At 35.7% G+C, this 11925-nt stretch overlaps 1 protein-coding gene across 5 annotated transcripts in view; it reads right to left on the reverse strand.

Moving 5' to 3' along the window:
• The window catches only part of LOC123551218 (syntaxin-binding protein 5-like), a 145883-nt gene extending 134177 nt beyond the window's left edge, over positions 1 to 11706 (reverse strand). For all 5 annotated transcript variants that reach the window (XM_053540772.1, XM_053540768.1, XM_053540771.1 and 2 more), the window contains exons 1-2: positions 11444 to 11706; positions 2955 to 3052 (exon numbers count right to left, since the gene is read on the reverse strand). In XM_053540772.1, coding sequence (XP_053396747.1) covers positions 2955 to 3052; positions 11444 to 11572 — 227 coding nt within the window. In that variant the 5' untranslated portion in view covers positions 11573 to 11706. The remainder of the gene's footprint in view (positions 1 to 2954; positions 3053 to 11443) is intronic.
• Between the last annotated feature and the right edge of the window lie 219 nt (positions 11707 to 11925).

Consider the following 11925-nt stretch of genomic DNA (forward strand, 5'->3'; position numbering starts at 1 on the left):
TTTACTGTGGCTGTTGTAACAGATAAAATAATTTTTGTCTTCCACTTAAATTAAGTAAAACAAGCTTTCTGAATTTTAAAGACTTGCCAGTGTGAGTTACAGTGCCTGAAGCAGTTTATTCACAAGCATGCATGAAAATTTTATTCAATGTTCATCCTGTATAAATGGCTTTTATAGTCTTAAAACATAACAATACATCACAATATTAAATACTGGACACAAACACAAGTAAACAAAACTTGAAACGAAAGTTCATCAAAATAAAAAAAATCTTAAAAAATTCTATTTTATTTTTATTTTTTTCCGAGATGCTCACTTTCAAGCTTTTTATTTTTATTTTTATTCCCTCCTCCCCCTGCTCATTTTTCAAAAATCTCCCGTAAAATGAAAGATAAAAAAACTCTGGCCTAATGAATCTACAAATCTACAAGAGCCTGGAAGTGTACACATCCATATATACAGTGCTCCTATATATGTTTGCACCTACATCTATGCTTGCACCGATATATATGTATACATGTACATGCACAAGTATATTGATGTGTGCTTGCAGACTTTTATTATGTGCACATATATTTGAAAATGTGTCCACATGCAGACAACGCCTAATATAATGTATTGTATAAAAGCAAAGGTATCGATAATCAAATTAAATTAAGAGTGGTGGATAAAATTTGTAAAATATCTTACACTGATCTTATATAGACAGGCTTATGTTTTTCCATTATCTTCTGATACAAGAATAGTTGGACAGACCAATACAAAGCCAACTTTATCCTTAAATGATGCTAAAAATAGCTCAGGGCAAAAAAAAAAAAACATCAACAGAGATATTGTATTTCAGAATTTCCTATCAATCTTTTGCAGGAGTTGAATCCCTGTGAATTCCAATACATGGTAACTGCATGTTGCCTAATACCACGCTCAGTACATAGAAATACCATTATTGATTTTGGCCACGCAATAATCAAAGCCAGGCAAGATTGATCACTAAGCATTGTTACTCTGTACAGGGGGACTTCTCTAAACTTGCTCTAATGACATTGCCTTATGTTTTTCCACTATAATATTGAAAAGGAAACATATAAACCATTTCTAAAAATTGTTTTCCACTGGAATGGTACTTAAATTGTATCAAGCATTCAAAAGAAAAATATGAAATGGCTTTTGGCTGCGAAGTGTCCAAATAATGGCCTCACACCTCAGCTATCCCCAATCCTACATGAATTATATGCATAGTACTTGGACTAAAGAACTACGTATGATGTAAAAGGGCTTTTCAAAGTCAAAGTTGCCATAGTATGCCAATCTCTACCTTTTTTTATATACTACATTTTATAGAAACTTTTCGTATCTTACTGATCCGATAGCCTGATATTACAAATATACCTTTTGTTGTATTTTTGTTAAATGCATTTTGCCACATATGTATGTAATGTTGTTAAGCGTGTTGGCGCTATTTTTCACGCTGACGTTACATCAGTTCCGCTATTTATGTATTACCCTGATGAAGCCTTTCGGCGAAACGTCAGTATATCAAAATTGTTTAGTGGTATTTTTCTACTATATTCTCTGTACCTCTCTGTCTCTGGTGGAGCTGCCGAGCTATACACACAGCTTCTCTGCAAGAATCAGAGGTGGAGGATCAAAATGACTTGAGGAATGCTGTCTTCGGTGAAAAAAAAATTACAGCAAATATCTGCCTCACCCAGGCATCCGTCAAGGAACCTCTCAAATGATATCCTTGTGTTCAAAACTCTTAAGCTACCTACTTGAAGACAAATATTAACTTGGATGTTCTATATTTTGATCAAATAACTGAATAACTGCTGTGAAAGTTACTATATGTATCTATAGAAATTCGGATCTAAGCGATCTAGATGTACACTCGTAGAACAAGAACACTGTCTGCCTTATAAAGTAGGACTCTGTATGATACTAATTTTCCCATGTCACTTCAAGCTTCCAGAAAACTGCTCATTTTCTCCCTGGAATTAATATTATACTCATAAGATAAATGAGCAGTCTGTTATATGAACAGGACTCCAAAGTCCATCACGAGTGCATTTTCCCAAAAACATAGTCTGACATTATCAGTACAGAGTGCCTGTACTGACAGAAAAATATTCAACAATACTATTTGCCCTGTACTGACAATTTTTTTTTTTTTTTACTATACCATTTGCCTTTCTTTCATCCACAGTCTTGACTAACTGGAACAAGAGAGCCCAGTGGTCCTAAGATACTCGTCTGATTGACTGCAGAGGCAATTTGACTGACTTGAAAGTTACACACCACCAACGTTTCTATTAAAAATGTTACCTATTAATTTATCAGTAACTGAAGCTTTTAAAAGTTTAAATTTTTTCTAAAATGTGTATGCAAAAATATGTCTGACCAAGTTTGGCAAAAATCTACCGAAGATGTTCAAGAGAAGATTAAAATGGTTTTCTATTTTGAGCAGCCCGTGGATGTAAAAATATCAACAGAAGATGTAGTCATTTTAACCCTTACCCTGCTAAATTTCTATAGTGAACTGGTCCATCATTCAATTTGGGCAGCACCATTTATCAATCAAAGGCATGTTTACTGAAAATTTACTGACTGAACAGCGAACAGTGCAGGCTGAACTTGGTCTGCACTGGTTGCAAAGGCAGAATCGTTTGCAGCCAGCAGGCTAAAGTTTAAATAATTTGGTTAAAGGCATTGTTACAACATCTATTTTACAATATAATTACAGCCCCTCCTCTTAACTTTAACTTATCAACTAAACTGTTCATGGGTATCTCTAGCTGAACAATTAGAAACAGGTCAGTGAAACCAAGCTAACAGCTGTTTTGAGTGATGTTTCCTACATATATATTTTGAACTTGTATAACAATTTTTTTCCTGATATTTAATATCTATTCCATTTTTTTCTCCTTCACTACCACATTTTTTCCCCAAAAGGATACATTCGAAGTGATCCTGATTTTGTTCCAATGGCCAAGATGTTTTGTACATTATCAAATGCAACTGAAGTTGGCTGGTAGGGAAAACCATGTCGAACAGTCTGAAATAAATACAAAGAAATGCCAATATTAATGTGACAAATGCAGACTTCATTACATTACTCACTAGATATTGCTTTTCATTGCACATACAGCTTCATTTAAGTGGTGAATGGATATGCAATAAATGTTCAAGGTACCAAAACATGTGTCGGCAGACAGACCAACTTTAGTATTAACAAGAGCTCGTAGAACATGAAATGCCCCACCCCCCTGATGCATTCAGTAATTGCAAAAGTAACAGAAATTATTTGGTCACTGTACACAAAAGTTCTACTGTTCTGGGTCCATGTGACCTTGACCTTTGATCTACTGACCTCAAAATCAGTAGGGCAGGGCGTCAAGTGCTTTTGGGAGTCAAAAATATAGGATTATATAGGTTGCTTATAATGAAGAAAACAAGTCAGACAAGTGTTTTATCCTCCTCCACCACCTACCAGCACTCTCTTTTATTAAACATAAAATACAAAGGAACAGAAAAAGTGGCTACTTTTATGATTTTAAACAAATTGAAATAACATTTTAACATATGAAGCTGGTGATTCACTAATGCTACCATGGACTGTTCCTTCTGAAGTTGAACATGGGTTTTCATCAGCTGTTGGAGGTTTAAATTTCAGTTTAGCTTGTGTTGATGAGAAAGCAACTTTACTTAATTTCTTGTGTTGAGTGCCTTTTGCATGTTGAAGAATTTGTCTCAGTCCAGCATTATCACACTTTATGTCAGTTTTGCACAATGTACAGTGACCATAAGAGTCACTCTTCCCCTTGACACACCATAATTTCAGTTCATGTCCATTGCCATCTACTTCTGATAGCCACCTATCTCGAAACTGACTCTTATTAGCAGGCATTATGAGGCTTAATTATGAAACATTAAGGCTTGTTTATTCTGAAAACAAAATAAAAACATGTGCATTTCCTATTCACATTCTTATACATGAAAGCTTTAAGAAATGGAAAATATTCCAATTGAAAAAAGAACTTCCATTACTTAAAGCTTTCCTAAAGCTGGGCTGGGCAGGGTCGCTACACCTGAAAGGAATACGAATTTCAATGCCTAAAAGGTAACAGCATATCTATAAACTCAATTATCATAGAATTACTTCTTTTTTAATGGTTTGAATGACCTTTGTATTCCTTGCTTACCACAAAATTTCCAGATTATAGGTATTTATAGGTATTTTGGCAAAATATAGGATTTTATAGGTTATTATAGGTAGAGGGCTAAAATATAGGAAAATATAGGTAAATATAGGTAACTTGACGCCCTGGTAGGGTTCATCTGCTGATCAAGATCAACCTCCCTATCAAGTTTCGTGAACCTAGGCCCAAGCATTCTCAAGTTATCATCCGGAAACAGTATAACTGTTCTGGGTCACTGTGACCTTTACCTACTGACCTCGAAATCAATACGGGTCATCTGCTGGTCATGGGCAACCTCCCTATCAACTTTCATGATACTAGGCCCTAGAGTTGAGGCGATTTCGTCGATGCATCGGTGAATCATGATTTTTGCTTTAACGATACAGTATCGCAATACAATGCCTGGGTATCGATTCTGGACGATACTCGATCACATATGTATTATAGTAACAACCACAACTGTCATTTCGCCATTTTCTTAAAGGGAAACTACTCTCTGCGCTTTTTGTCTACACTAAAATCTAAGATCGCCGATACATTCCGTAAAAGGTCAAGAGGTTTTATATTTCTTTTAAACAAAACTACATGTAGTTTCATAATAATTTGATGAAATATAAAAAAACCACAAATATTTTGATACTTATTACAGATAAAAGTATTATCTTTAACCAAGATAAAACTGTGAATACCAAAATTGACACGAGGTGACACACTAATTGACGATCAAAAACAACATCCATTATTGAAAGGAGGAAGCCAATTTGCAACAATCTTATTTGATTAGGCAGTCAATGGGTGATAATTAGATTACTAAATAACAAATTTGATAATTATAATGATTATTTTGTTTGCTTTTAACATTTATATGTGTGGTGGGCCGGTTATGATTTACAACATTTTTTAATTACTGCCGAATCCCCCGATGCTTAGTAAAAAAATTCTTTGAATATTTAAAGCAGAAACAGCTGTGATGACAGAAAAGAAACTAAACACAATTTTATCAAGAATTAAAATTCTAACTTTCGGTTTCCATACATGTCACCAGTTTTCGCAACCGTGATTTTCGTAGATTTCTGTGATTTACAACGGTTACCAGAAATTCTAGAGCACTCTTAATCATAAGTCAATAAAAAGTCTACATTCAAGATAAATATGACAAACTGTTGCAGAAGCAGCTCTTAGTTTGGAACAGTGTCAAATTCCACCCACTTTTAGGGAATGTTAAAATTTGATCTGCTTAAAAAAAATCTTCAAAACCCCTTTTATAAATGGCAAGTAATGATAAGTTAACAAAACTTGATATCTTTAAATAGATTTTGTAAGGGTAGAAAGATTAGAAAAAATAATTTCTGGAGTACTTTGGTAGTCCTACAAGAGCATCAATGCTAAGCGTTTTGCAGTTGACTTGTTGGCTAAGTTTATAATTTTATTGTTTCCGAAAATGTTGTAGCTCAGAGAAAAAATACCCGGTGTGATGCCTGAATAATGCTGTTTACGGTTGGCAGAACTCATGAAACAGAGTAAATAATTAACAGAATTCAGGTTTGGGTCAGTAAAGTTGAAAAGAATGTTTCTATTTAATCAGGCGAAATTGTCCCCTTGCATGGACCCAGGTGGCCCCAGTCCCAAAAAGCAAGAGTGCTCTGAAGCTTAAGTTTGTAAACTCAGTTCAAAACTGCATTCATTCAATATGTGTAAGTATCATGATACTTATCACGTTACAACCAAAAGTATCGTGATAATATCGCAATACATTTTCAGGGGCGATACCCAACTCTACTAGGCCCAAGTTTAAGTTATCATCTCGAAACTGTTCAACTGCTCTTGGTCACTGTGACCTTGACCTTTGCCCTATTGACCTCAAAATCAATAGGGGTCATCTGCTGGTCATGACCAACCTCCCTATCAACCTTCATGATCCTAGGCCCAAGCATTCTTGAGTTATCATCCGGAAACCGTTCTGGGTCATTGTGACCTTGACCTTTGACCTATCAACCTCAAAATCTATAGGGGTCATCTGCTGGTCATGATCAACCTTCCTTTCAACTTTCATGATCATAGGCCCAAGCGTTCTTGAGATATCATCTGGAAACCGTTTAACTGTTTCAGGTCACTGACCTTGACCTTTGACCTACTGATCTCCCTACTGAGCTAAGCAGGCGGCCTGGAAAGTTAGAAGTCAATATCTCGAATGGTTAAAAAATTTAAGTCACACTCTTGACACTAAATATGAGAGATTTGACTTTGCTGTGACCTTAACTTTTGACCTATAGGCCTGGTTTATGTGCTCTGCACATTGTGTCACTGACTCCTACCAATATGCCAGGACTGAAGTCATGCCTAAAGGCTATTAAGTATTGCTCCAGACACAAAGTACAAGGTCAAAACACAAGAGCGCCATGAAGGCCCTGTATCGCTCACCTTACCTACTGACTAAAGATCATCAAGATTAACATTCTGGCCAAGTCATAGATAAGATACAGTCATAAATATGGCTTACACATTGTTAACTAGCTTTTCCTTTGATCTGACCTGGTGACCTAGTTTTTGGCCCAATCTGACCCAGATTTAAAGTTGGCCTAAAGATCAAGATTAACATTCCGACCAAGCTTCATTAATATATGGTCATAAATGTGGCCTCTAAAGTGCTAACTAACTTTTCCTTTGTTTGACCGGGTGACCTAGTTTTTGACCCCACATGACCCAGATTTGAACTTGACCTAAAGAACATCAAGATTAACATTCTGACTAAGTTTCATGAAAATAAAGTCATAAATGTGGCCTCCAGAGTGTTTTGATTTGATCAAGTGACCTAGTTTTTGACCCCTACTGACCTAGATTTGATCTTGACCTAAAGATCATCAAGATTAACATTCTAACCAAGTTTTAATTAGATATGGTCATAAATGTGACCTCTAGTGTTAACTAGCTTTTCCTTTGATTTGACCTGGTGACCTAGTTTTTTACCCTACATGGCCCAGATTCAAACTGGACCTAAAAATCATCAAGATTAACATTCTGACCAAGTTAGATGAAGATAAAGTCATAAATGTGGCCTCTACAGTGTTAACAAGCTTTTCCTTTGATTTGACCTGGTGACCTAGTTTTTGACCCCAGATGACCCAATATCGAATTCGTCCAAAATTTTATTGAGGGTAACATTCTGATCAAGTTTCATTAAGATTGGGCCAAAATTGTGACCTGCAGAGTGTTAACAAGCTTTTCTTTTGATATGACCTGGTGACCTAGTTTTTGACCCCAGATGACTCAATATCGAATTTGTCCAAGATTTTATTGAGGGTAACATTCTGACCAAGTTTCATTAAGATTTGGCCAAAACTGTGACCTCTAGAGTGTTAACAGTCAAATTGTTCACGACAATGGACGACAAACACAGGGCAATCACAAAAGCTCACCTTGAGCACTATAGATGCTTTTGAGAAAAGCGCATGTCTCCCACAACTGCCTAATCGTCTGCATAGTAACACAACTACCTAATCATCTGAATAATAAGTCAGTCTTTGTATACTGTTTGTGGCCTATTGGTATTCACATGTTGGGAGTAACCGGTCTACAATGCTGTGTCGTTGTACAATGCTGTTCGGCGGTAGCGGATGGGAGTAACCGTCTACAATGCTGCGCCTGTGGTTGTTGGTAATGATGTTCACGGGCCTTAACTCCAAAGTGCCTGGGCAGATCTGGCTAGTTATCGAACTTAGCCAAGGTCTTATGGTCAAACACATTTTGTTCAAGTTTGGTGAAGATCGGATGAGAAATGTTCGACTTATGAGTGCGGACAAGCTTTGTGACAGACAGACAGGAGTAAATCAATATGTCCCCCAGTGGGAAACATGATACTCAAATTTGACCTTTGACTTCGTGACCTTAACCTGTGACATTATAGACCTGATTCATGCATTTTGCGCATCGTCTTATTGACACCTACCTACATGTATATGACAAGTTTACAGTCAACACTTAGAACAGTTATCAAGTTACGCTTCGAACATGAAATATGAGGGTCAATGTTGAGCTCTTGCTCCATTTGTGACCTTGACCTTTGACCTACTCATCTGGTCCATGAAAATAAATACCTTGAATGGTTATTGAGTTATGCTCCAAACACAAAATACGACGAAGAGAAAATCGTAAAAAAAGCATTGAAAAACTTTAAAGAAGTTTGTTATCGACTTCTGCAAGGAAAAAGTGTCTGATTGATCAAGATTTGTTATGTTTGTCACCCTATATCATCTACCCTTGAACATTAACTCATAGTTGTGTTTGGATACGAAACGTTAATTCATAGTGCTTTTAGGTATGAATCCGGTACAATCTTTCAATTGGTTTCATTCCACAGTTGTTTTGTACACCCCATTTATAACATTTTGATTCACAGAGTATTAAAACATACCAGAAGAGTGTAAACATGTTTGACTTACTGATTTCAATGAGACAAATATGTTTGATTTGACTTATTGACCTAGTTTTTCATCCCATATGACCGAGATTAGAATCTGTCAAAAATTTCATGAAACCGAACATTCTGACAAAGTTTCGGGAAGATTGGGACAAAAAAGTGGACTTCTAGAGTGTAAACAAGCTTTTTACTTTGATTTGATGTAGTGACCTATATTTTTACCCCACATGACCCAGATTCAAAATCATCCAAGACTTCATGATAACAAACATTCTGACCAAATTTTATGAGGACAGAATCAAACATGTGGCCCCTATAGTGTAAACAAGCTTTTTCTTTGATCTGACCTGGTGACCTAGTTGTTGACCCAAATAAAGTTTCATCCCAGATTTCATGGAGACAAACATTCTGACCAAGTTTCATATACATCAAATGAAAAAAGCAGGGCTCCCCTATTGCATACACAAGGTTCTTCTTTGATAAATGTTAAAAAGTGTGGTATCTAGAGTGTTAACATGATTTTCATTTGATCTGGCCTAGTGACCTAGTTTTGACCCCACATGACCCAGATTCAAACTTTGCCTAGAAATTATCAAAATAATCTGACTAAGTTTCATGAAGATAGGGTCATAAATATGGCCTCCACAGTGTTAACAAGCTTTTCCTTTGCTTTGACCGGGTGACCTAGTTTTTGACCCCACATGACCCAGATTCAAACTTGACCTATAAGTCATCAAGACAAACATTTTCATGAGTTTTAAACTTAAACTGTGGACTCTAGTCTTATTAAGATTTTCCTTTGATCTACAAATGTAGCCTAGTCACCTAGCTGTTGACCCCAAATGAGCCAGATTCAAACTTGGGCTAAATATCATCAAGATAAAGTTTCATCATAAACATTCTGGCCGAGTTTCATGAAGATAGGGTCATAAATGTGGTCTCTAGCATGTTAACAACCTTTTCTTTAAATTTGAATGGATGACCTAGATTTTGACATCACATTCAAACTTGACCTAGAGGTCAATGATCAAGACAAACATTATGACCAATTCTCATTAGTTTCAAACTTAAATTGTGGACAAGTGTTAACAAGATTTTCCTTTCCTTTCCTACTGACCTAGTTTTTGACCCTACATGACCCAATTTCAAACTCGACCTATGCAGATCAAGATAAACATTCTGACCATGTTTCATAATGATTGGGTTGAGTAAATGTGGCTTCTAGAGTGTTCACAAGCTTTTCCTTTGATTTGACTGGTGAGCTAATTTTTGACCCCATATGACCAAGATTCGAACTTGACGTAGAGGTCATCAAGACAAACATTCTGACCAACTCTCATGAGTTTCAAACTTAAACTGTGGAATTCTAGAGTGTTAACAAGATTTTCCTTTGATCTGGCCTACTGACCTAGTTTTTGAACCCCATGTGACATGACCCAATTTCGAACTTGACCAAGATTTGGTCATACCTGTGACCTCTAGAGAGTTCACAAGGCAAATGCTGACAGACGCCGGACAATGACCGGTCACAACAGCTCACCTAGAGCATGCTGTGCTCAGGTGAGCTAAGAATTCACAATTAAAGGGGGAAAAAATCACAATTTTGACAAAAAAGGATGCTATTTTTCATAATTTTTCTGGTACTGGACCCATTCACAATTAAAAAAAAAATCATTGCAGTATCGTATATCAATTTTGACAGAAACTGACACCGCATCTTGTTTTTAGGTTCTCAAAGCCTGGCAGACAGTGTATAGATTTTTCCCGCCCTTTTCAACACATGGTTTAAAACAATGTAAACCAACCCGAGGTCATAAAGTATTTCAAACAAACATGGCCGCGGACAATTTATTGGCACTTTAAGAAAATTTAACACTTTTGACATCTATAATGACACGAAACAAAGTGAATTTTGTACATGTACAATTTGTACATCTGTCCGTTTTTGTTCCAAAACTATTTGAACCTAGAAATATTTAACATATTAGATTTAGAAGAAGAAAATCTTTTGCTGGCTCCTGCAATAAAATATTTTGTGGCAAGGGAAACAAGATTTTATTTTAGGCCTAAATAGGTCTATTCATAAAGGAATTGGCACAGTAGAGAAAAGCTAGTATGTTCTAGAGCTGTCAGAAAAAAGTTTAAAGGCACTGACCTCCAGATTGTACAACTGTAAAAAAAAATTTTTTACACATTGAATATCAGGAAATTACTGCTATATTTCTTAAGAAGGCTTTGAAACTTTGTTACTGACTGATGACATGTCATGGAAACACATGATAATTATTTTACAAACTTTTCTATCAAAAAGTAAAAACATTTTTAATGGTGTACCAGAGGTAATTAATGATAAAGGTTTACATTTAATGGTCGTAAGTGCTTATATAAATTCCTCCATGATGTATTGGTCAAGATGTTAGGAAAGATTTTATAGCCCAAGTGACCCAGGTTCAGTCCCTGACTCAAACATTTTTCCCTCAATTTTGCAGTTTTTAAGATACTGAAATTGGCAATCGATGCAAATGCGCTGTGAACAATTGCATTTACTCATTAAGTCATTTGACAGTTCCTACTTCATGTTATTCACTACATAATCAGCTGTAATAATTAAGTCATTGTTGTTTTACAATTCTGTCCAGATAAAGATATTCAAAACCTAATGTATTAATTAATATAAAATTTAAAAATTGTACACAAATTTGTAATCTCTGTTATTTGAAAGAATAAAATAAGAATGGGGTAAATAATTAACATGCTCTCTATTGGGTCTCATATAATTTTAGGAAGTGGCCACATGAACTACTAAAGATCAGCAAATCGGAAATCTGACCTTGCACACTTGGAGATCTTCTGACCGCAGAGTTTCTTCGATTTCGGTTTCTGATTTTGGCGAAGAACTGCCAACCGACTGCCGAAGCCCGTCCAACATGCCACGAATCTTTTTCATTTTCCCAGACATGACCTATAACTACCTAGAATAACACCGCATGAATATAAATGAAATCCAAGTTAAATGCATTATACCACAGCTTTCTGTGCACAAATGTCAAAAAAACACTTCCAGGTTTTGGAGGATGCCCGGATATATCCCGGATTCTGAGCACGGCTGTATCAAAAATATAAATAAATTGTAATAATTAGACGAAAATGTTAATAAACGTCTCTAATTTTTTTAGACAAATTGTATTTCTTATTAGAATATCTTGAATTGAAATAAAACTCAGGTCAAACGTGTTTGTAATGACTTTAACAGTTTCATTTTCCATTAAATTTTGTAAATTACAATTAGATATTTCGTATTATTAAGATTCG

The sequence above is a fragment of the Mercenaria mercenaria genome, chromosome 4 (genome assembly GCF_021730395.1).
Source record: "Mercenaria mercenaria strain notata chromosome 4, MADL_Memer_1, whole genome shotgun sequence".
Classification (NCBI taxonomy): Eukaryota; Metazoa; Mollusca; class Bivalvia; order Venerida; family Veneridae; genus Mercenaria; species Mercenaria mercenaria.